General features: G+C 36.2%; 1 protein-coding gene and 2 long non-coding RNA genes across 3 annotated transcripts; all 3 read left to right on the top strand.

Moving 5' to 3' along the window:
• The first annotated feature begins 765 nt into the window (after nt 1–765).
• On the top strand, nt 766–1,544 carry LOC140006586 (uncharacterized). The gene is made up of 2 exons (XR_011814291.1): nt 766–1,131; nt 1,305–1,544. It is a non-coding gene; the product is annotated as an uncharacterized lncRNA (long non-coding RNA).
• Nucleotides 1,545–10,205: 8,661 nt separating this feature from the next.
• Nucleotides 10,206–13,187, top strand: LOC140007044 (probable disease resistance protein At4g27220). The gene has a single exon (XM_072049736.1). It carries the CDS (start codon nt 10,206–10,208, stop codon nt 13,185–13,187), a length of 2,982 nt encoding a protein of 993 aa, XP_071905837.1.
• Nucleotides 13,188–18,136: 4,949 nt separating this feature from the next.
• LOC140006585 (uncharacterized) lies at nt 18,137–22,234 on the top strand. The gene is made up of 3 exons (XR_011814290.1): nt 18,137–18,335; nt 20,505–20,744; nt 21,761–22,234. It is a non-coding gene; the product is annotated as an uncharacterized lncRNA (long non-coding RNA).
• The last annotated feature ends 4,671 nt before the right edge of the window (nt 22,235–26,905 follow it).

Here is a 26,905-nt window from a genome sequence, read left to right as displayed (position 1 = left end):
CCTACACAAGGTACGCTCACTATTGGCACATTACTCTCGGCTGCTTAATTCCCGTAAACCTCATCCACCGGAGAACTAACTTGACCGTCGGAGTGCCCTCGGGGACGACCTTGGGACCCCCTGTTAGATCACCCTGTTGTCTGTCTTGCAGGCTTGGGACCAGCTTTACCTATCAGCACACCGAGCTCATCAGTTCAGCTTGATCCGGGGAAGCTCAGCGCTTCTTCAGGTCATAACACTGAAAACCAAATTATGAGTAAAATCCAGCTCTTAACACAATAATATTTGGCCAAAATCAAAGGGGAATATCCACAAATAAGACACACAATTAGCTCTCTAACATCTAATCGTGTATACTGTTTGAAATGATAATCAGGAGTTGTTAATGCCAAGAGGTGGGTCAACCTTTTCTTTTCTTTTCTTTTCTTTTAATAATAGCTTTTCATTAATTAGCATCTAAGAGAGAACTCTCATATACTTACATCAGCTATATTAACTATACACTGAAGAAACTTGTACCAGTGAAATACCAAAAAACTAGCTAAAACAAGATAGAATAATTTTTTTTTTTCCATTGGATGTTAAGCTGCAAAGCATCCGTTCCATCACAAGGGTCCAATGCTTCGTAAAAAAAAAAAAAAGGTACCTTGGTCCAAGAGGCAGTAGTGATCATCTGTACAGCATCAACCACAAGTTGAACTATAGCTACTGAAGTTAGCGTGTAATATTTTGAGTTCCAAAACCTCGATCATTTCACTTCCAAAATTTAAAAAGCCTGTCGCCCTGCCGGCAACTTCCTGGACTTTTCTTCTCGACAATTCGTCAACGTCATTGGCCAAGTCTTTGCCCTTTCGGCCGTTGTAGCTTTTTTTAAATGCAATTCTCTAGGATTGCAACGCACTCTTTGGATTTAAAAATGTATACAGTTCTGTTTGTATTTTTATACTCTGCACGATCGCCAACTAAACTCTGGCATTTAACAATTGCAATTCTAGTAGCCTCTCTGTCTTTGGTGGTCTGCTGTTAAGTTCAACTTCTACCATCCTTTCCTTCAGCAATCAACAGTCATAATACATGCTTTTGGCAGAGTCTCCAGGTTTTCAGCTTCCTCAAGCTTTCTTGTCAATTCAGGTATAATGAGCTCATATCCATCTGAATTTAGTAGCTTTTGGAGTTTTCGTATCTTTGCTTGGCACCAGCATCTTGATCCAGTTATAGTTCATTCACTAAAACTTAACCATCATAGTCCTTGTAGCAGCGAAAGGAAGATCGAAATATAATACAAACTTCTTGTCTTTTGACAGAGTTTAGCGGTTCTCAACTTCTTCAAATCTTCAAGATAACTTGTCTTGATTTCAAGATACAAAATGATATGACACTTGATCTTGAATTTGTAAATTTTTGTATTTGTTTCTGATTTCATCACGTTACGTTTAGCTTTGTGGGGCCCATATAATCTTGGTCACCTGTTCTTCTTTCAACACATGGTGAGCTCTGTTCAAGCTTTTTACATAATTGACATTTCTTGGCCAGAATTGCCATCAGAGGGCAGCATGGGATGATCCAAACCCAGATCTAACTAATACTAACAAAACTAGACCCGAGCACGGGATGGATCTATAGGAGTGAATTGATATTCAAATCGGTCAGCCCTGTCGGGTGTGGAAACATTTACGGATCTTGGCCTTAATCTTATAAGTCAAAAGCTTTTACCTAAAATCTTATTTTTCAAAAAAAGGGAATACTGTTGAGATATTTTCATCCGGGTAGGATGTTTTGAAACATGTCCTCCTTGCTTCAAAAAAAAAAAAAAAGTATATCTCCTCCTCCTCCTCCTTCTTTTTTGAAAAAAAAATATTTAGTGTGTTTGAGCCATTTTTATCTTGACATATTTTCGGGTACAGCTCCTATTGCCTATTCTGTTTAGATCATTAATTTGATATACTCAAAATAAAAAATAATGAAATAGGAAATTACAAAAAGGTATCTAACTCAAGGACTAATGAAGTAGGTTATCAAGCACAGTTCTTCTTTTCTTTTCTTTTCTTTTTTTTGACAAACAAAGAACATGCATTTTCTTAATGAATTTTTATTTTTTAACAGATAAATCATGCACTTAAAAAAAAATAGTTAGCTGCATCAAGTGGGTTAAATTTACACCACAAAATCACTGCTACAATGATCGAAATATAATACAAATTTTTATCTTTTGGCAAAGTCTTGCAATTCTCAACTTCTTGAAGATAACTTGTTCTCATTTTAAGTTACAATGATATCACACCTGACCTTGATTTTGTAAATTTTTGTAGTTGTATATTAAGATTTCTGAGGCCCAAAAACCTTGATCACTTTTTTTTTTTGCTCTTTCAATACATGGAGTGCTCTCTTCAAGCTTTTTATATGATTGACATTTTTTTGGCAAGAAATTCAAATATTATTAAAAATAATATAATTTGAAACATGGAGGTCTCCCTTCAAGCTTTCACTAGTTGACAGGTTGTCGAGGCCTGTGCAATAATAAAACCTGCTCAAACTAAAAATAATTTCTGTAGATAGTGGTGAGTAGGGTCGAATCCACAGGGACTGGGAGTAATTGTTCCTTTTCAAATTCACAGTGACAAAGGGGGTGTTTTTATCTCAGGGGTGACAATTTAAGCAATCCAACTAAAAGTAAAATAATAAAAATAAAATAGCCAACTAGAAATTAAATGACAAATTACTAAAACCAAATGAGTGATGATTAAAGATCTAGCCAAGGAATAACTTCAGCAATGGTTCACCTAATTGATCATCGATAAGCAAAGGCAATTCCAATTATTTACTAATAAATAGGTTATAACTGCCAAACAAGCGATGACAGTCAACCCCTCCTTACTGTGTCGATGATTAAGGTACGCCCGTTAATCACTGCTCTAATTGAGAAATAATCCTAGGTACGCCCATAGAATTTAATTCCCCAATTGCATGACGTATTAGAGGAGCCCTATTCTAATCAAATAACGCACTACCAGGGTTATTTTAGATTAGCCCGCGTATTCCCCTGACACAAGTCTAATTATGCCAGTTGCCACTATTTTAGAGCAATTAAACAATTACGGATTTAATGCCCTAATTGACAATAGAGTATCCAATCAACTAATTATCTGGATCCAAGACAATCAATTAATTAAATAACCATAAACATAGCAACCAAGAAATATGCGGATACCAATAAATAAAAGAAAAAGATTAAATTAAATCGATCTCACAGTTTTAGGCGACCCAAAGCATCCGTTGTCCCTTGACTAGAGTGAGGAGATTAGTTCATAATTAATGAACAAAATCCACACCAAATTAAAGCAAAAGCTACGGCCATTGTGCCCAAGAGTCAGGAAAACTCAATTCGTTCTATTCAAGGCGAAAGCAAATTACAAGAAGCAATAGGTTGTTTCAATGCGTCTGACATACGAAGAAGGGAGAAACTATTCAAGGACCATGCGGAAAAGTCAAAGGAGAAACTCCAATTCCTCCTGCCATCCGTGGAGAATAACTACCCAAAAGCTAAGAAGAAAAAGTTAAAGACAAGCTAAGCTAAAAGACGAAAAACTAAGGAAGCCACATAGCCCCTCTGGCCTCTGCGCGGCGGCTCCCTCCAGGGGAGGAAGAAGAAGACCTCCCTGCGGCGCTCCAGCCCCCCAGTAAAAATAGAAGTCTCTGCCCTGCTCTCTTCTTTTGAAATTACCAAAATGGGCAAAAGTCTTCCTTTGCCAATAATGCCCATGGGATAAGCTTTGTTATTTGAACTCTTTTCTTGTTAAATTGGCATTTGTTATCATATTTTCGTTCTACTCCATGAAATAAATACAAAATATCAAAAGTGAGTAGAATCTAGCAATTAATTCATATTGGGTCAGGTAATAGGGAAAATTAATTGTAAAATAGATGATAAAATTGCAACCTATCAATTTCCCCCACACCTAAATCATGCTTGTCCTCAAGCATAAGAATAGTAAACAGATACCAAAATTTGACAATGGCTATTGCCCTATCCACCAAATTGCCAAGATACCAAGAAAAATAATAATCAAGCATCAATGGTCAAGTCCAAGAAACATCACTCTGGTTAGCTTCTAAACCATAATCTCTTCCAATTTCAGGTTAACTAATCTAAGAAAAAGGAATAACACATAACATTTATCAGCAAATGGTCCAACTATTAACCAAAATCTCAACATTAAATCCATAATTCGGCAAGCTGACTTTTATTACACACTAACACAACCTTCACCTCTTTTTTTTTCATGTTTTTCTATATATATATATATATATATTTTTTTTATTCTTTTTTTTTTTTCAATAGTAACAAAAGACTTAGTCGCTAGCCATTTGAGCCTTTTGACGCGAACTCCAACATTGGCCATATGAAGGAGCCCGGTTACTCAGCTTCTATCGCCACGTGACCACGTACTCATAGCAATTACTACCTTTTGACGCGAGAATCAACACTTTTAGGTGCAGATCCCCGGTTACTCAGTAGTAACTAATAGCGGAGTACAGTCAAGTTTATTCATAGCTAAAAATCACAAAAACTCAATATAACACAAGAACCAAAAGAAAACTTGCATCAGCTAGCCTCATTTTCAAACATGGAGAACTAAAGTTAATAACCGGACCAATTCACATGAAAATGCCAATAATCATTCCCTATGCCTAGGAAAGTTAACCAAAAATTATAAGAGTAAAACAATCATCGATATTCACCAAAGAGATATTTTTAGATTCAACCACATGAACTTGATACCCTTTTATTATTAAAATTGGCAATAGTAGAAATAGAGGCAATAATCCAACATCAAACCTTGGCATGCACTTACGAGCCAATCACTAAAAAGAAAAAAAAAAATGAATGAAAGACACTAGCACCATAACTGCTCCCCCCACACCTAAATCCTCCATTGTTCTCAATGGAGGTAATAAAGTAATGAAAGTGAAGAGGACAACGAAACTTCCCTCTTTGAGTGGCCAAGAGGTAGGCGGGGGCGGTGGAGGAAACCAATGTGGTAGAAGTACGCGGCCAAGGTCTGAGACATCTCAAATCAATTCAACCAGCAAATGCAAAACTCTGTCCACCCAAAATCTCAAAAAAAATGGCTCCAGTTGGCCAGTTAATGCCTTAACTTAAAATCAGCAATTTCAACAATGACAACTTAGATATTTGACAATACCAACTCAGCCAACCAAATAGATGTACCAAATTCAATTGAAAATATTTCCACCAGTACCACTGGTGTATACACAGGAAAGGAGGGAACCACATGGCCAACCCAATGAATAAAAAGCACAACTGAGGCACCCCAAAGGCTAGAAAAGTACCCTAACAACACCGCAAATTGAATAAATATGCACTGGGTCACCCATTCAGTCAAAATAAGATCAAGGGGCATGATACAGAAACTAACAAAGCAGAACTCAAGTGATACCAACAGGGACCCCAACAGAGCAAAGAATTCAACCAATTGGAGCAAGTGAAATTCAACAAATGTCACCAATTGGACATTTAATTACCCAATTCAACCGACCAAAATTAGCAATTGAGCCAAGCAACTGGCAATTCTAGCAACCACCGTTTAGAATTTGAGAAACAATTTAAGCACTAAAACCCAAGAATCAAGTAGGCAGTCAAGCATAAAGGATTAAGAAATTTTAGTCAACACCACAACCAGTACCACTGGTGTACACACAGGGAGGATTTAACTCAAACAACAGCAACTCAATAAATATCAGGAAATATCCCCACGTATGGCAGCAATTAAACCCAATTCCGTCCACAATTTTACCCTAGAATTTTCCCAAAACAACACCTTCTTCTAATCATCAGAAACCTAAACACAAATTCCAGAAATTTATGCTAATCGGGGAAGAAATTACAATACCTCAACCTGTCAATTTTGACAGGTGATGACGTGCGGCAATGGAGGAGAACGGGAGATGCGCGTGGCTGCTTGTGGCTGCTTGTGGCTTTGGTGGAACGTGAGCTGAGGTGGCCGAGAGGGTGGTGAACTGGAGGAGGTTGCGTGGTGGTGCGCTGCTGGGCAGGAGGAGAAGTGGTGGTTGTGGTCGTGGAGCCTGGGCAGAGTGGAGGAGAGCTAGGGGAGATTGGTGGCGCGTCTTGGCTGCGAGGGTGACCGCTGGTGTGGGCGATGGCAGCGTGGACGGCGAGTGAGGGAGAGGCGGCGGCGGACTGGTCGCGCGGACGGCGAAGGGGGATGGCGGCACCGTGGGTAGCAGCAGCGAGGGGAAGCTGCTGCGTGCGCTTCGGCCGAGCGGTGCTCGATGGCGTGCGCAGAGTAAAAGAAAAGGGAAACAGGGGAGAAGGAAGAAAGAAAAAGAAAAGAAAGAAAGAAGAAGAAGAAAGAAAGAAAAAGAAAGGAAAGAAAAAAGGAAAAAGAAAAGCTTTTTTTGTTTTTTGTTTTTTTTTTTGCTTTTTTGTTTTTTTTTTTTTCTTGTTACTTACTTGAAAATTTTTTTTAATTTTTTTTAAATTTTTTTTTTTAATAATATTTGACACTAAAGATACGTTGATAAAAAAGAGTTTCTGTGCGGTTTTTTTTTTTTTTTTTGAATCCTTACCTTTCCCGCGAACGTGACGCGGGCACGTCAAGAGAGTAAGAGAGCTCCCAGAAGTTTCTGATCGTGAGCTTCCTGCACATCACCACGCGGGCGCGTCATGAGGGCAAGAGAGCTCCCAGAAGTTTCTGATCGTGAGCTTCATGCACGTCACCACGCGGGCGCGTCATGACTGAAGGTCACCTACAAATCAGCAAAAACGAAAATTAACACCCAAAATCAGTCAAATTCAAGGAAAACATATTTAAACTATCACACGAAATCAAAACAATCAATTTAAAGAAACAATTGGGTTGCCTCCCAATGAGCGCCTTTCTTTAATGTCTTTGGCTAGACATTATCATGTTTTGTTCATGGAGGATAAAATCGTGTAGCTCGTCTTAATGTTTCATCCTCTATATGATCCTGGTAACCCTCATAGATGGAGTAATCTTTGAGCACACGAGCTACGGTCTTCCATGGATTAGTTGATGGTGCCAAATAATCAAGCAGTGATCTCAATTTTTCCTCCACCCCTCCATCAAGAGCACTCAACGGTTCAAGATATTTGACCATAGCTACTCTTAACTTATTTCTGCCATGAGACTCAAAAACTTCCGGTATAACAAAATCAATCTCATTAACAGAAATCATGGAATAAGAGTTAAGAAAATGCGGGTTATGGAATGGAGGTGGTGTCACCACATTTGATGATTCTTCACTGGATTCTTTCACTTCAATGGGTTGCGGTTGGGGTTCCATTTCTTCCTTTTCGGCTTCTTTTTCAACTGCATCTGTAGATTTCTCATTTTGACATTCTCGCATCTCCTCATCCTTGTCCTTAAGGATCACAGGCTCAGGCCCTTGAACCTCTTTCCCACTCCTTAGGATCATTGCGCTCCCGTTCTTCGGATTCAACTCCGGTTGAGATGGCAGCTTCCCTTGGTTCTGGGACTCCAAACGGTTCATTCTGGTGGCCAATTGACCTATCTGATTCCTTATGTCCTGCATTTCGGAGTCCGTCTTTTGCTGATTTTGCATAATAGCTGCCTCCGTCCTTTGCTGATTTTGCGCCATGGTTGTCATCATTTGTTTCAGCATCTCCTCCGTAGATGAACCAGATTGAGGGGGCGGAGGTGGTCGGGGTTGGTATTGCTGCTGGTACCCTGACAGGGACGATGGTTGTTGAGACTCTTGCTGTTGAAAATCCATTGGCCCGGTCGCATAATCAAAACTGGAATTATCCCACCATCCTTGATCATACCCGTTTGAATAAGGGTCATACTGCATTTGATATTGGGGTGGAAAATCTCCGAAAGTATCAATTGGAGCACTTAGATTGTCTTGAAATGCGGGGCATGTGTCAGTTGAATAACCTGAGTCAAAATAAGTTCCACAATTTGCAACAGCCCATTGATCATTAGGAAAAACATGAGTCTCATAACCCCATTCAGGAACAAAGTCCGGTCTATCATCAAAATATGGAATGCTAGCAGCCATGAACTATATAAAAAAATGAAAACAAGATGAACTTAAAAAGAAACAAATAACTAGCGCCAGTCCCCGGCAGCGGCGCCAAAAATTGACAGGTTGTCGAGGCCTGTGCAATAATAAAACCTGCTCAAACTAAAAATAATTTCTGTAGATAGTGGTGAGTAGGGTCGAATCCACAGGGACTGGGAGTAATTGTTCCTTTTCAAATTCACAGTGACAAAGGGGGTGTTTTTATCTCAGGGGTGACAATTTAAGCAATCCAACTAAAAGTAAAATAATAAAAATAAAATAGCCAACTAGAAATTAAATGACAAATTACTAAAACCAAATGAGTGATGATTAAAGATCTAACCAAGGAATAACTTCAGCAATGGTTCACCTAATTGATCATCGATAAGCAAAGGCAATTCCAATTATTTACTAATAAATAGGTTATAACTGCCAAACAAGCGATGACAGTCAACCCCTCCTTACTGTGTCGATGATTAAGGTACGCCCGTTAATCACTGCTCTAATTGAGAAATAATCCTAGGTACGCCCATAGAATTTAATTCCCCAATTGCATGACGTATTAGAGGAGCCCTATTCTAATCAAATAACGCACTACCAGGGTTATTTTAGATTAGCCCGCGTATTCCCCTGACACAAGTCTAATTATGCCAGTTGCCACTATTTTAGAGCAATTAAACAATTACGGATTTAATGCCCTAATTGACAATAGAGTATCCAATCAACTAATTATCTGGATCCAAGACAATCAATTAATTAAATAACCATAAACATAGCAACCAAGAAATATGCGGATACCAATAAATAAAAGAAAAAGATTAAATTAAATCGATCTCACAGTTTTAGGCGACCCAAAGCATCCGTTGTCCCTTGACTAGAGTGAGGAGATTAGTTCATAATTAATGAACAAAATCCACACCAAATTAAAGCAAAAGCTACGGCCATTGTGCCCAAGAGTCAGGAAAACTCAATTCGTTCTATTCAAGGCGAAAGCAAATTACAAGAAGCAATAGGTTGTTTCAATGCGTCTGACATACGAAGAAGGGAGAAACTATTCAAGGACCATGCGGAAAAGTCAAAGGAGAAACTCCAATTCCTCCTGCCATCCGTGGAGAATAACTACCCAAAAGCTAAGAAGAAAAAGTTAAAGACAAGCTAAGCTAAAAGACGAAAAACTAAGGAAGCCACATAGCCCCTCTGGCCTCTGCGCGGCGGCTCCCTCCAGGGGAGGAAGAAGAAGACCTCCCTGCGGCGCTCCAGCCCCCAGTAAAAATAGAAGTCTCTGCCCTGCTCTCTTCTTTTGAAATTACCAAAATGGGCAAAAGTCTTCCTTTGCCAATAATGCCCATGGGATAAGCTTTGTTATTTGAACTCTTTTCTTGTTAAATTGACATTTGTTATCATATTTTCGTTCTACTCTCTGAAATAAATACAAAATATCAAAAGTGAGTAGAATCTAGCAATTAATTCATATTGGGTCAGGTAATAGGGAAAATTAATTGTAAAATAGATGATAAAATTGCAACCTATCACTAGTGTTTCCTCTTTCTCCTTTTTAAAAATAATAATTTGAAACATTTTGTTATCCTGACACTTTATTAGGGTACAACTCCTGTTATCTATTTCATTTAAATTTTTTAATTTGATACACTCAAAATTTGAAAATTGATAGAAAAGAAAAAAAAAAGTACCTCAGTAATCTATCTGAAAGACTAAAGAAGTGGGTTTTCATGCATATTCTGTAATTTTTTTGAGATACATTTTATTGATGAGATTTGAAATTTACATGGTTCTTCATATCACATTGATATTTCTCCAGATATTGTAGTAAATATTTTATTTTTTGCCAATGGGAATAATCATAGATGAGCTTAAAGTTGCATAAATATTGATTGACTGAGGAAGATTTTTCTTTTCCTACTTACCTATTGTGCTATGACTTTATTAAGCAACGTGCAGACCAAGTTTGATATATTCTTGAATTCTATGAGGCCTTTAATTGGACAATTTTGTCAAATGAGACGCAATGAGTGTTGAATTCTTATGCTCCCTTTGTTGAACAACGTATTTGGTTTATAACTATACTTTTTAGAGATTTTGTTGTCAATTGATAGGTAATGGAGGCACTTGGGAATTTGGCATTCGACAAAGCAAGGAAGTATTACCATTTGGTTGATAATCTAAGGTCGCTCGAAACGAAGTTGCAAAGACTACGCAACAGGAAAACTGACTTCGAGTCGCAAGTGAAAGTTGCAGAAAGATCAGGTACTAAGAAAAGGAAAATGGAGGTTGAGAATTGGTTTGAGGAGGTAGCAACAGTTGAGAATGAATTCGTAGCATTGAAAACGAGTATAGAACAGGGTTGTCTTCTGAAAAATGCAATTAGCAGTGGGGATAGAGTGGCGGAAATGGACGCAACTGTAGAAGACCTTATTGAGCAAAGTAAGCATTTTGATGGGCTTTTGCTTGAGGTTTTTGAGACCAGAGGTGAGCCGCGAGAGATAACAGAATTATTTGGAGAAATGTTTCGCAAAGGTCTGGAAACAATCACAGCATGGTTGGACACCAGTGAGATCTTAAGGATTGGGATCTGGGGGATGGGTGGCGTGGGCAAGACAACATTGGCGGAACACATCCATAATCACCTCCTTGAGAATACTCAATTCAAGGTTTATTGGATTTCTGTCTCCCAAGATTTTACCGTCAAAAGGCTGCAAGGTGACGTTGCTAAACGCTTAGGGCTTGATCTGTCAGACGTGGATGATGAAAAAGTAAGGGCACGTAGGTTGCGTGACGCATTCAAGAAAATGGAGGAAATGGTAGTGCTCATGTTGGATGATGTTTGGGAAGACTTTTGTTTAGACAGCTTAGGGATTGATGCAAGAAATTGCAGACTGATTTTGACTACACGCTCATTAGAAGTGTGCAACCGGATGCAATGCCAAAGCAAATTTGAGTTGAAAACTTTGGACACAGAGGAAGCTTGGGGTTTGTTCGAGCGTACACTTGGCAGCGAGACCGTGCTTGATGGAGATTTGACAGATATTGCCAAGTCCGTTGCGAAAAGGTGTGATGGATTGCCTCTTGGTATTGTCACAGTGGCTGGGAGCATGAAAGGTGTGAACGAGATGTGCGAGTGGAGAAATGCATTGGAAGACTTGAAAGCATGTTCAGTAGGTCACGACAAGATGGAAAAGAAGGTGTTTCGCATCCTGGAATGGAGTTTCAATCGCCTGAATAAATGTGAAAGGAATTGCTTCTTGTATTGCTGTCTTTATCCGGAAGATAGTGATATAAAAAGAGAGGAACTAATTGACCTGTTTATTGGGGCGGAGCTGATGTCAAAACGGGAATCATGGTCAAAAGCAGTTGATCAAGGTCAAACGATATTAAACAAACTGATAAAAGTTTGCTTACTAGAAAAAACTACAGATTTCATGGGGGTTGACTGTGTGAAGATGCATGATTTGGTCAGAGATATGGCATTAAGGATCACGCATGGAAACTCCAAACCAGAGAGCAGCAGAGATGATGTACCACGATTCTTGGTGAAAAGCATGGGAAAGGGAAATTCTAAAGTAACACAAAATTGGACAGAAGATCTCCATGCAGTTTCCTTCTATCCACAATATTTCGAAGGAGTAGAAATTCCACCAGACTGGTCACCAAATTGTCCTAAGCTCTCAACCTTGCTTCTTTCTCATGTTATCATAAAAGAAATCCCAGATTCATTCTTTCGGCACATGTGTGGACTTAAAGTTTTGAATCTATCTTGGTGCGCAGGTATAACAAAGTTGCCTAATTGTGTTTCAGACATGGTGAATCTCACTGCCCTGATTTTGCGGGATTGTGGGGGTAGAGACGGCCTCCAATCTGTGCCACCACTGGGAAAGCTCAAGCAATTGAGGGATTTGGACCTATCATGTACTAAGATTGAGGATTTACCTGAGGGTTGGGAGTCACTGGTCAATCTCGAAAGGCTTAACTTAGAGCAGTGTCTGACTTTAAGACAGAAGATAATACCAAAAGGGACATTTTCCCAATTGCACCGTCTTCAGTTGCTATTATTGCCACCCTATGGTAGCGTACAAGTTAATGATCCAGAAGTGTTGAACCAATTAGAAGTTTTTATAGGATGTTTGTCTTTTACGGACTTCTATAATATTATTCAGTGGCCAAAAGACTATCACGTTTATATCAATGACACCTTAACTAAGGGTCCGTGTTATGATATTGATGCTTATGGGTGCCAGGAGAAACATCTGTATTTCCATCAGTGTAAGCTTGGGAGAGGATCGAACAATCTGCCAGATGATATGGAAAGTCTGATAATCCAGGATTGTGAGGGCATGGGTATTAGGTGCTTGTCAGATGTTTTCAGGAATTTTATAAATTTAAGCCACTTATCTGAATTGGAAATTATGGATTTGGTTGGAATAGAGTTCTTCTGGCAATTGTCCTCAGCTTCTCCACGTGATCAGTTGGAAGTCTCGTCTTTTAGTCCACTCTGTGGTCTCGAAGAGCTACGCCTCACGAGGTTGCCAAATCTGGTTGGTCTTTTTTACGGAGAATTAGAACCATATTTGCTTCCAGCTGGCACCTTTTCTTGCCTTAGAGAATTGTGGATTTCTGAATGTGACAACATGAAGCAGCTATTCACAGTGCAGTTGCTGCAGAACTTTCAAAATCTTGAAACATTACAAGTTGAAGATTGTGAAAGACTGGAGGAGATAGCAGCCGATGGCAATGGAGGAGGAGAAGGCATTCAATTGACTTCAAGTGGAGGAGGCACTACCATGATCAGCCTTCCAAATTTAAGGTGCTTGAGTTTGGATATACTTCCACAACTGAATAACATTTGCAAGGCCGCCATGATCTGCGATTCAATTGAGAAGATTGCAATATTTGGTTGTCCAAAGGTAAAGAGGCTGCCTTTGTTTCTTCCTACCATCAACGGACTACCATCTCTTCCCAGCACTCTTCGTAAGATCAGGGGAGATAAAGAATGGTGGGATTCATTAGAGTGGGGCAATTCTTGTACCAAAAATGCCCTTGACCCATTTTTTACTACACAGCTGTGCGATCCATTTTTTTGTTGAAGACCACCTATTTGATCAAAATCTTGACTGGTTGTCATGTACGTGTTTTCTCCTTTTCCTCAAATCGTGACTGGTTCTCATGTACGTGTTTTCTCCCTTTCCTCAAATGTTACCAACTATCCCATTCTTTTGAGGTTTTTTTCCCTAAAATGATATGCTTCTCCACTAGCTTAGATGTGAATATACGACATGCTTTATTCACAAATTAAGTTCAAAGTGTCGCATGTAAAATTATGTGACAAAATAATTAGATGAACATCGTGATAGAAAGTAAAAAGATGGTAAGTCTAGAGCCCAAACTATTCTCTAAATCCTAAAGAGAAAAACTATGAATGGAAATAAGTAAAACGTCATCATATTTTTGTCTTCTATTACTCAGCCAGACAAAGAAGTCATGCACTAAAAATTGGTTTTTCCTTTTCCTCTAATTAATTATTGGGTTTGACTAATAGGTACCTCAAGTGTTAATTTTGGAAAAAGTATAATTGATTTGGTAAAGTGACCCATTGACAGGTGCAATAAATATCGGTATGCCCGTTCATGCCCGATATAAATTCATAGTTATTTACGACTCAACACTTTTCTCTCCAGAGGAAAATCTTAAACCCTTTATCCGAAATGAACGTAGTAAGTTCATGGACTTGTGGGCATAACACCTCCAGCTATTTGTCAACATTGTGGGCTTGTGGGCTTTTGGTGAATTCATAAATTTCAGAATCTTTTATGGAATTATGAAATAATTAATCAAATGGTTTTGCCCCAAGGCCCAAATAGAGTTTAGTGGCTGAAAGATCACTTCCCACTTATCCAGTTTGGAGGATCACTTCAGTTGTAAAGAGTGAAAAGATAATTTAAAAGTTGATTTTATTAATATACTAAAACAATATAAAAACAAGATTATTAGATTAGATTAGTAGATTAGTTTAAGGAAAAATTCCGCAAAAAAGGTGTAGGATTTCAGAATATTCAACTTCAATCACAAATTTTATCTATGTCCTATATCACATTTATTTTGCTCTTTTAACAAATTGTTTTTGAATCATATTATTGCAGTCAATCCCATGAAAGTTATTGGCATGTTATAGATGACTGGATATCCCAAAGCTGACAAGAATTAAATCGTGTCTAGTTTCCAAATTAAATTGTGAATTTTTCTTAATCAAAATAAGCTTTCATTTCCATTATGCCCTGAAAAATGCAAGTGCCAAAATGGCAGGTCAGGGAATACGGAATGGCACTCAATTGGTTTCCGGGCCAAAAACTTGCATTATATATTCCCAAATACTAATTGGATGACAAATTTTGTGACAACGTGAGCCTCTATTGCGCAATTAATATTTCAAAATTACACGCTAAATTTTTCTTTTTCTTTTTCTTTTTTGGCGTCTTAGTTAACAGTATGTTGGATCATGATGTGGAGTAATGATGTAGCAATATTTTAATGAATAAACACTAACTTTTCTTTAATGTACCTTTTAATGCTCCAATTTCACCTTAAATACTTCCTACAAAAATCAGCATGATAGAATGCCAATCTCAATCAATCAATTAAGAATAGCCAACGAAACACATCGAGAAGAATATTATTTTTCATAAATTTTTCAAAAGTCCTCAGAGATGGCCACTAGTTGCCAAAAAATTGCCAAAATTACTGATAGGATATTATTTGTTAGCAATTTTATTATCAATTTTCTCTTTTGTCCTTGTCAAATATTGTATTAATTGTCGATATCTACTTATATTTGGTATCTGAAATTAATTTCAGAGATTGGAGTAAAAAATTACAAAAAGGAGAGACTTTTTGAAGCAAATTATTTCACAAGTGGGAGTCTCCTGTAAAGCTCTCTCAACGTGGCCCACAAGAGACCAAACAAACGGATTGAGCTGATTAAGAGAGGGCTATGAGAGCCCTAGGAGCCGAGGAAACAAAAAGGAAATTGAGCCGCATCTTTTGTATTCCTTTTTTTGGCTTTCAATTCCGGTGGAGACCACAGGATAAGAAGCTTTAGTCATTTTTGGCTTTAAAAATGAGACAATCGTACAAAGAGCTCTTATCAAGGGTTTTAGGATAGTTTTTAGTTTTCTTTTTTTTTCTTTTTCTTTTTTTGTCAGGCGCACGCCAACTGTTCGATAATATTTTTCAATGGGAAAAACATCTTTTATTTCTCGTCTTTTAGTGAAAAACTTGATGCCTTTGCAATCAATTAATTTGCGTGGAGATTTAATTATGTGGCGTGGCTAAACCCTTCATAGTCAAGGATCAACTCGACAGCGCAGTCCCGAAAATATGTGAGATCTAATTAGTTTTCACGCGTTTCTCAATTTATTAATATTTGCACGATGTCTGCTTGAATTTTCATATGATTATTTTATTAATTGGATGTCAAAGGCCCGATGTTCAATGTGATTTATTAATCTCTTCCCAAATTAGTCAATTAAATCCGTAATTGTTTGATTGATTGATATTAGTGGCAACTGGTGTGCTCACACATTAGGGGATAGAAAGTGAGATGGTAAGTCTCGAATCCAAACTGCTCTTTGAATCCTAAAGAGAAAAACTATGAATGGAAATAAGTAAAATGTCGTCATATTTTTTGTCTTATATTACTAAGCAAGACAAAGAGGTCATGCACTGAAAATTGGTTTTTCCTTTTCCTCTAATTAATTATTGGGTTTGACTAATAGGTACCTCAAGTGTTAATTTTGGAAAAAGTATAATTGATTTGGTAAGAGCCCCATTGACAGGTACAATAAATATCGGTATGCCCGTTCATGTGTTAAATTATACATGATATAAATCCATATTTATTTTCTCTCATTAGCCCGGAAACTAGGCTTAACCTCCAGAGGAAAATCTTAAACCCTTTATCCGAAATGAATGTAGTAAGTTCCTGGACTTAACTACAATAAACTCAGGCATAACACCACCAGCTATTTGTCAACATTATGGGCTTGTGGGCTTTTGGTGAATTCCTAAATTTCAGAATCTTTTATGGAATTATAAAATAATTAATCAAATGGTTTTGCCCCAAGGCCCAAATAGAGTTTAGTGGCTGAAAGATCAATTATACTCGCAAATTTGCCCCGTCCCCCATTTCCCACTTTTCCAGTTTGGAGGATCTCTTGAGTTGTTAAGCATGAAAAGATAATTTAAAAGTTGATTTTATTAATTTACTAAAACAATACAAAAACAAGATTAGTAGATTAGAAATGATTGGTCTTAGTTTAAGGAAACAATTCCACAAAAGAGGTGTAGGATTTCAGAATATTCATCTTCAATTACAAATTTTATCTATGTCCTATATCACATTTATTTTGCTATTTTAACAAATTTTTTTTTTTGGAATCATATTATTGCAGTTAATCCCATGAAAGTTATTGGCATGTTATAGATGACTGGACATCCCAAAGCTGACAATTTGTTGCAGAGAAGGGCACAACTTTTCTTTAATGTAACTTTTAATGCTCCAATTTCACCTTAAATGCTTCCTACAAAAATCAGTATGATAGAATGTCAATTTCAATCAACGAATTAAGAATAGCCAACGAAACACATCCAGAAGAATATTATTTTTCAAAAATTTTTCAAAAGTCCTCCGAGATGGCCACTAGTTGCCAAAAAATTGCCAAAATTACTTGCTATGTTTTTCTGCATCATGTGCTCCAAGTGTAAATTACAAAACTTTAGTTTCTCCGTCTCTCTAAACTAATCTAAGTTAGACGAATTGTTGCATTCAACTGCAAAATTAAACTGCTATTATTAATTTTCATTTATTTGTAAACAAATATGTCAGAACTTGCACAATTCTTGAACAAAATTGTCAATAGAGTCCACCGGAATTCATACAAGAAGGTGGAGCAGATCGAGAGGATTGAAGGGAGGGCCATGAAGAAAGAAAATTAATTAAAGTTGAAATTTTCCTATACAATGACTTTTCATATGTGTATGAGGAAATTCAATCAAACTATAAAATTTCCTAAATTCAACTTTTCCAAAATCATAATATACATCATTCAAATTTGTGAAAAAAAAAAGATTTTTCTAACAAGTGTTAACCAATGGGTACTGGTTAACATACATAAAATTTACCTAACTTATCATGTGTATATACACACACACACACACATACTAACAATTATTATCATCCCTTGTATTTATATACTTTTTCTATTTAATCTTACATACTCTCTCTTGTATTTATTTACTTTCCCTAATTGATTTTATATTTTCAAAAATATAACACCTGAATTATATTTTAACCAGTGTTTATATTTCTCTTATTTGGACCACATGGCAGGTTTTCAGAACATAACCATATCAAAAGTGATTATCACCTAAAGTTACTCTTTTACTTGACCATAGCTCTAAGGGAAACACCGGTTCAGTTTTGATATTGATTATGCTCTTGGAATTTGATGCAGCAATCTTTAATCTGGAATCTAGACATCTAATCCATTTGTTAATTAATCAGCCGGCTGGACAATCTTAATCATTTAATAGTCCATCACTTTGTCATCAACGTCTGAGTCTCTCTCTTTACTCGCAGGGACGGCCTGTTTGGACGATGTCACAACTTTTTGTAATTCTTGTGGTCCTCGTGATTTCCAGCATTTTCAATTTAATAGTATACCAAAATTTGCCTCAATTCTTGCCTTATTTAAGTCACAGATAAGTTTATAGAAAATTTTGAAAACTGACTTTTGATTTTTTGTTTCCTTTTCTCTTGATTTAATATCTATAAATTTTCTTTACTGATCATATACTTCAAAAAGTCAGGGTTGATGATGCCATATATAGAAAAGGCTAGGCTGGAAAGGACACAATAGAAATGTATGTTTAAAAAATTTCACCGACTTTTCCCCTTGCAATTATACATGTATATCGTAATCTCCCTGTCATTTTTCTTGCACGTCCACGTCTCTGGACGTTGGAACCTAAGCCAAATTCTCAATTTTTATCCGCTCTCACTAATTTGGCTGCTTCCTTATTCATTCATCTCTCTACTTGCAATGTTAATCAATACCAGTCCACAAAGTTGAAGCAGAGAAAAGGGGAAAGTTTCAAGGAATCTCCACAAAGTTTGGAAGCTCATCATTAGTCTGAGCAACTTCTTTGGTAAAAGCTTTTTGGTTTTCCAGCATTTCAAGGTAACCGGGACTAATTATCAGCTTTTTTTTTTTTCTCCTTTATTGGGGTTCATGGTCTATAGTTTTCTGTCCTTGAAGTGTTTTCCCATTTTAGCTGCATAATTCTCAATTCATATGCGAATTGATTTCAAGTCCGAATGGCCTGTCCATGTCCCAAGGGATTTTGTGCAGGATAGACTCTTAACAGATTGGGAATTGGGCATTGAATGGGATTATCTCAAACATATCCAACAACTTCTGGGAATATTTGAGTAATAATTGGGTACCCAATGGGACAATTTTTTATTTTTTTTTTGACTTTTGTTCTGTAACTCTCAACAGTTCAATCCTGATGTTCATATGGACTTAGACCTTTTTTTTACATAACAATGCACATGCACGTCTTCTTCAGATTCCGATTACGTGCAAAGACAAAAGAGGGAGATTGGATTTGGGATGAGGAAAATTCAAAGCATGATGTGTTCAAGCGTTCGGTGAATTTATTCATAGGCCGCACTTTGTGGATTTAGAGTTTCTTGAAAATTTCAGTGATTCAAAATTCCAAGTTTTTCTTCAAAATTTTGACAAACATTGTATGAACAAATCTAGTTTTGCCAGTTGAAGAAATCTTGATGAGCTTGCATTGCATAATTATTGGATTTTTTTAAATATACCTTTTTTTTTTTGCAAGGGGTCATGAACTGTACTAAGCAAGGGCTATGTGCATACTAACCCTTTTTTGTATTAAAAAAAAAGGCTTCATTAAAAGTAAGCTACTTAATTACAAAACGTTGGGTAGTCAGATATTCTCTTCAATTTTAATTTTCAGATCTGCTTCAAGTTGCTCCATGCATCTTAGTTTAAAACATTCATGTATTCTCTATTCCAACAAAGATGATGCAACTATTCGGAAAAGCTCTGGTAGAAAAGAAGGTTTGCTTGTGTATTAGTTTCTATCATCTTTTATTTTCTTAATTTTATCCGCCTAAAATTTTGACTACTTGAACAAAAAACAAAAGTCAACAATAACTTGTCAAATTATTGAGTAAAGTGAGGTTCTAAAAATAGCACAAGCTGTAGTTATATTTAATTTGATGAAAGATTCAAACTTGAAACTTGTTTTATGGAAAAGATGGAAAAGGCTAGCAACTTTTATGAGGGGAAAATCAAATAATAAAGGCGTTTGTTTAAAGTTCTAAATTTTAACATGGTAAGATTACGTCTTTGATGGGACATTTTTTTCTAAAAATGCCTCCTAGTAAATGGCTTTTATAGCTCACTTGGGACTTGGGGCAACAAAAGGATATAAAAGAAAAGATTTGTAAAAGAAGATGATTTATGATCATCGTGAGGACGCTCCGAAACAAAAAAGAAAAAAAATCCCTCTACAAAGTTTGAAATTAGAGAGAAACTTTATATGACGCTCTAATATACTTGACATCCTGAGAAGGATTGAATTATTTTGTATCAAAAAAATGCAAGACTCCAACAATTTTTTTTTTTTGAAATATAGTTGGAGTTTAATAGACGCCCACTCTTTTTAATAGTAGCCTATTGTGTATTAATAAACGACAATAGAGGATAAGATAGAAAAAGGTTAGGTTTGACAAGCTTCTGGGCCTTGCGGCAAGAAACTAACTGCGAAAGTGAAAAATGGTAAGTAAGGACCTCATCGACTCTTGGTCTTAGATTGTGGACTTGTTGGCTATTGCTGAATTTGAAGAATCTTTTATAGATCGTTGTATCATGAAAGAAATACTTTGCTCCACGAGTTCAGCTGGTAAATCTATCGTGTTTTGTTGAACTCGTATTTGACTTTCAAGTCTTTCTTTTTTACTTGTACGTCTTAGGTTCACTTGAAATATGATCATCAAGGAATAATGAAAAAAAAAAAGTTTAAAAATTACTTTTGTTGTTTCATTGAATCAATATAGAAAAAGAGCACTACCTAATTAATTGGAAATGATTTCTATGATATTACAAGCATTCTCAACCATATTTCCAGTAGCAACAGATTTCAAGCCAAAGCAGAAGGATCTTATTGTTAATTAATCTGGACTTCTAATTAATCTTATTGTTAATTAATTGATTTATCGGCTGGCGAATCTTAGCAATTTTATACCAGGTTTCTAACCAGTTACCAAGTTTCTTCCCATGACTTCATTGGACAATGATTTCATTGCATTACAGAGAAGGGAACAACCGGAGGGATTTTTGAACCGTTTCTTGATTGGAGGCCATGCTAGAAAGATGAAAAATCAGGCGGACAAATTAACTGAACAAAGCCGGCATTTTATCGGGCTTTTGAAGGAAAATCCAGGAGAATGAAAGCCCCGAAAATCAAGAGAAGTTGGAGAACCATAATTGATGATAAAATTAATAGTACTGTTATTTGGATAAACATCCAAGTACGGTTTGATCTCCTTCATGGTATGTGCAGATTTTTTTTTTGTGTTTTTTTGGTTTACTTTTGTCTTTCAATGACTTTGTGAGAGTTTTATCAAGAGGAAAGAGTTAAGGTGAAACCTAAGACATAAGATTAAACGAAATAGCTAACTTCATTATGAAAATCTTATGTCTTTGATTGGAAATAATTAATATCACTGAGTGTTAGTTGTTTTCTTCTTTTTCTGATGGTGATATGTTCTTGTAAATTAAAAAAATAATTATTATTTCACGAAAATTTTTTACGGGCTTGTAAGATAAATATGCATCTCTATTTGTATAATGTTTTAAGACGTGAAAGCTGTATTTATCGAAATACGCCTTGTTTGAGTTGTCACTTTTTAAAAAAAAATTTCATTTTTTGTGAACACATTTTTCACTTATTTTTTTATTTTACATACATCAAATCCTTAAAATACATTTGTTTACAAAATTTTCAGAAATTAGCAATCCAAATTTTATATTTTCCCAAGAGCTTGGTGTATGTGAGGTGAGGAAACTTTGGCCTTGTTTGGCAGACAAATTTTTTGCCAAGTTTATCTGTTGCAAGTTTTTTAAAAATTTTAGCTACAGTAACCTCAAAAAACTTCTCAAAGTTTTTAAATTATATACTTCAAAATATTACAAAAACAAACTTTAAAATTTTTTAAAAAACTTCTACAGTAAGCTACAATAAAAGTTTTAGACAAATACCAAAAAAATTCAATTGCCAAACGGGCCATAATCTTTAGCCACCGAGCCCATTGAGAGCTGGGAAGGCATCTAAGAACATAAGCTAGGATTGAGAGCTGGGAAGGCATCTCTGTAACTGGTTTTCGCTAAAAAGAGCCAGGTGATGGGTATGAGAAATTGTAAGATGCAACTTAGATGGCTCAAAGCTAGGATTGGCCCTAAAAGTATGGAGATCTCACAATTTGGACTGAAATTTCAATTGAATGTTTGGAAATTAGATATTTTATATTTAATTTTATTGTAAAATAATGTTTTCTTATCCATGGTAGGGAGTGGCAGGTCTGGATGTGGGTAGACTTTATTTCCGTTCAATAGACTGGAGTGCGGTCGATAGAGCTGATTCTGAATGTGAGGCAGAGAAATTTGGCACTTGAAAGATGAAAATCTATATATTGATGTAATTATGGTCCATTTCATTATTCTTGGGTTTTGGCAAATTTTCAAAAGGATTTGACAAGTGAAACTATGTGGTATGTGAATATACAATTGGTACCAGATTGTAGTTCAAAAGGTATATGTGTGTTTTATCTATGCACTATATTTGAATTTAGATATTGGAGGCTGTAGAGAGGGTAATGTCTATGTCACATAACCATTATGTTGTAAATTAATTCCAATTATACATTTTGAAAGAGGGGATGTATTATTTAAGTTTATCAAAATGTAGGTGAATTATAGGGGAGAAGATACTACGTACCAAAATGAAAACAACGAATTAAGATTTAAGACCGCAAAAGTCTCAATCATGAGCAAATAAATTCTAGACTATATCCTAACATTTCGGATAACTAATTCAGTAATTTAATTATCTTGCATATGTTACGAAGTTTTTTGTTGTGCTAACTTATTAATGCAAAGTTTTTTTCTCGTTCCCTTTGGAACTTTTCCCTTGTTTCCCTTTCCTTCTTAGTCTTTGTCAATGTGTCGAAGGTTCGAAATTAGTTTTCCACGGATGAAAGGCTAGCTTTTCTTGCTAAGGATGGCAACGGGGCGGGGTTGAGTCTCCGCCCCTGTCCCGCTGCCTACTAATTCTCTCCGGCTCTCGCTCTGTGCCCCGCCCCGCCCCGCTTCCCTTGTTGGAGCACCTGTGGGACTAATATAATTTATATAATTTTATTATAATTAAATTTTAGCAAATAATCAAGTACTAAAATATCAACACATCACCAAGTTATTATTCACTGTAATTTTACAATTGAAACTCATAAAAACAATCAAACAAAAGTTATTTGAATACAATCTAACATGATGAAATAAATACAATTAAAGTAGTCAAGTTTTCACTTTTGGCACAAATATAATCACTAATTCATTATTGTGCTTGTGTTTTTTTTTTTTGAGAAAAAAGTGTTATTGTATTAAGTGTAATTAGAAATTTAGTATAACTAATTAATAATTTCTATTAGTAGACATATATAATTATTAGTATAATTGATAAAATTAATTATATTACATATATTAATATACATTATATAATACATATAACTAATAATATCGTTATCATAAGTTTGTAACTAATTAAATTAAATATTATATATATAATTATATACATATATATTTTTTTATTTACATATATACTTTTTAGCAGGTGGCGGGATAGGGGATGGAGCGGGGCCTACCCCATTTCTAAACTAGGGGAAAAAATTCCCTTCCCCGACCCCACCCCGCCCCAATCCACACCCCCATTGCCATCCTTATTTCTAGCTCCGTAGCTATAGGGAAAATGTTCTAGGTAAAATGTACATAGCTTGAGTACGTACTTGGAGAGGCTGCCTGGTTATTTACATACCAGTCTCATACTACGGTTGTTTAAGAGGATTCTTGTAATCTAAACTTGCTTCAGATTGCTATTTTATTCAAGAAAATGACAGTTTTCCTGAACAACAACAGAGACATTTCTCTACCCAAATTGAGTGTCTTGCCGTTTAGATTTCAACGGTATGTGCTTCAGTTGGTATAAAAGTGTTTGGAATATTGAAGATAACCGTTTTTTATATTCAGACTTGTAAATATATGAGGTTCTTCATCCGCTTGGGGCCTTGACCGTTCTTTGATGCTTATATATCAGTCTGAGTCCTGTCACGCCCTAGGCACGTATGCCCAAGACGCGACCTGAGTTTCAGCAGCCAAGTCCAATTATTTGATTTTCATTCTCACTAATTCAAAATGGATATTTTAAATTAGATTTGAATGCTCACACTCTATTTGTGTATTGTATTAGTTTATAGCACTAACTTATTCGACGTGAGATGGGGTATTACATTTATCCCTTTTTTTTAGGTTTTGCGTCCTTTGACCCAATCTCATCTCATGCAGAGACTACGGAAGATTCGTTCCGATATCATAATGTCACACCAAAGTCAGAATCTCAATATCCAAGTCCAATTATTTAGACTCCGTCCTTGTTTGCTCAAAACAAATATTTTAAGTTGGATTTGAATGCTCAAATTCTACCAATGTAATAAGCTTATTCTACACACACACACACACATGCCAAAAAATTATAAAGAGCGTATATATCTTACCTTACCTATGTAAAAGTGGGGATGAACATATAAAACAGTAATGAACAGTTGCAGTGGTTCAGTTATGTTGTTGCTTCTGTGAATTGCAGGGGTGTTGGGGTCTTTTGGTGTTGCCTGGGTTGGGCTTCTTTAGAGATCAGTGATGCCCATGTGGAGCGGTGGGCTTGTGTATACAAAATCTTTTTTCTAATTTTCTTTTTCAATCTAAAGTTTCTCATTTCTCACAGTATGAAGATGGCTGCATTTTTTTAATGTCAAATCGTTACATAATCATCTGCTTTCATACCTTTTTTTCTTCCCACCTAAATCTTTTGCTTCATATTTGCAACTTGTCCAGAATATATAAGGCAAAAAGATTCGCCCTTACACCTTTAGGATGTCGATGTCCAGAATATAAACAACGTGAGAGTTTTTCCAAACCACAAGTAACGAAATGCTCAAAGGTCTTGTATGTCCCAAAAAAAAATTGATTGGAATGGCTAAAAATGCTCAAAGGTCTTGTATGTCCAAAAAAATTTGTTTGATTGGGACGGCTAAAAGTGCTCGATGACTTGATTCTATTGCCTCCGTTTGTGATTTAGCTTTGCGTTTGGGGTTGGTTTTCCTTGGTTCAAAAGTTGGTTTTAGTGCCTAGCCAGCGTCAAATATCTCAATTTTTATGATTTTTTTTCAAATTTTATAAATTTAATATTTTCTATTCTATAGAAACTCTTTTAGACAAGTAAAATAGGATGCATGCTATGTATGCAAAAGAGAAATTTGTATTTTGAAAAAAAAATTATGTGTCATGTATCCAAACCTACTAATGTAAAAAAAAAAAAAATCCACTAAACATAAACTTATTTAGGAATACGTGTGACTCGGGTATCATAACCCTCTTTATAGATAATTTTACTATTATCTTTTAGATTTCAATTTTAACCCATCATAGAAATATAAATTACCTTTAAATAAGGAACCACGTCCTATTAGAGACATTAAAGTTCAAAGTATAATTGATCAATTTAATTGAATTTAATCTTACTTAACAGTCTAAGTCCAACGTTGGCTTAACGATGCAATAATTAATGCTATATTAAGAAGGAAAAATGACCAATTTCGTCCCCAAATTTTTTGTTAGTGCTGATTTAGTCCATAACTTTTATTTCTGACTAATTTGATACTTGAACTTATTTCGCAGTTCCAATTAAGGACCTCTGTGGTTGCACTACTACCTAAAACTAATCTGGCTCCTAATTGACTAATTAAACAGGGATATTATCACGAGACTGTAATAAAACAAGTAAATCGTATAAAAAATCACCAAATAAAACTTTTAAAGCGTGTAAAAAATCACAATGTAAAACTTTTTAAAGTTTAATAGTGTGATTTTTTTACACAATTTACTTGATTTATTATAGCCCCATGAGTGATGTTCCTAAAATACCATTATTTAGTTGGTTAATTAAGAGCAAGATTAGTTTTAGGTGGTGAAGCCGCCATTGAAGTCCTTAATTGGAACTGCAAAATAAGTTCACATATCAAATTGGTTAGGAATAAAAATTAGGGACTAAATCAGCACTAGTGAAAAGTTTGGGGATGAAATTGGCTATTTTCCCTATTAAGAATGTTAGATAACCTGATTTCAAAGGTCTTGTTTCTCCCTACAGTGAGGAAAAAACACACCACAAACATGACACAGCAGCAAAATAACGCATCTAGGTACCCGACGCATGGCGTCCGGGTAGGCAAAACTAGTCTATCATTATGCTGAAAGTGAATGTGGACTAGTTATGACATAATTTCCGGCAACTTGGTGGTCTTTTGTTCTGTGAGCTACGCGCGAACTTCGTGGAAAATGGTCCAGCCATCTGTGACCCTTGGATTGCTTCCAATTCAAAATTTGACAGCTGATCATCATTTGGGAACGTTAGGTGCTAGAGTTGAAACGGTGGGTGGTGGTCAAACGAAGAAGTTATAGTGGGGGGACCTTGTTGCCGACTGATTTTGATGCATGCATGCATTCCTTCAGATTGGGTTAATGAATGCAGCACGTACGTTCTTGGTAATGAGTATAGCTTTTTATTGATTTCTTGTCTTCCTTAGTGTACTGGTCGGACCCGTGTCCTAGGAGGGTATCTTCTTCAAAGGTAAGTTTTTTTTTTTTGCCCCCTACTCATTTCTTGTCTTCCTTAATATACTGGTTAGAACCGTACGTTGCGCCGTGGGTATACCATGTGTTTGTAACATTGTCCATGTGATTATTACATTATCTTGAGAGGAGATGCTTGGTTTGCTGCTGCTGCTGTGTTAAGCCGGAGTTAGTGAATTTGGATGCCCCATTCAGTTCACTAAACGGTGAAGGGACAATGCTTAGTTGGCCTTTACCCATTAGTTGTTTTCAATGTGATGTCACGTACTGATGAGAAAGATATGAACAAATGTATACGATAGCTTCGTATATGGCTTTCTATATGGGAAGGCACTTGGGATCCTCGGTGACATGTTTTCTATGTCAATCCAATGCCACCAATAGTGTTGCGCCAAGTGTCTTGTTATTATTTACATTTTAATTTTCTAATAATTCAACTTGGTTTGGTTTAACACAAGTATAAATAATAACAAGACACTTGGCGCAACACTATTGGTGGCATTGAATTAGCATAGAAAACATGTCACCGAAAATCCCAAGTGATGGGAAGGGAAGAATCTAAAGAGGTCTAAGAATAATTTGAAAGGACTGAATCATCATCGAATCACACAGATATATTATGCACTCGTCTGAATTTTTTAACCAAGGTGGTACTAAATGAGTGTACAGCTATTACTTTTACTGTTTTACATCGCAATAACACTACGACTGCAGAATTTCTGTACTACTTCAATCAAAATGTGCCACATACTTACTGC

Source organism: Coffea arabica, chromosome 5e, assembly GCF_036785885.1.
Source record: "Coffea arabica cultivar ET-39 chromosome 5e, Coffea Arabica ET-39 HiFi, whole genome shotgun sequence".
Classification (NCBI taxonomy): Eukaryota; Viridiplantae; Streptophyta; class Magnoliopsida; order Gentianales; family Rubiaceae; genus Coffea; species Coffea arabica.
Note: the sequence above shows the minus strand (reverse complement) of the source record. Positions and strands in the feature narration are given on the sequence as shown.

Excerpts from the sequence above, each read along its gene's own strand:
- LOC140007044 (XM_072049736.1), top strand. The coding sequence starts at position 10,206 with ATGGAGGCACTTGGGAATTTGGCATTCGACAAAGCAAGGAAGTATTAC.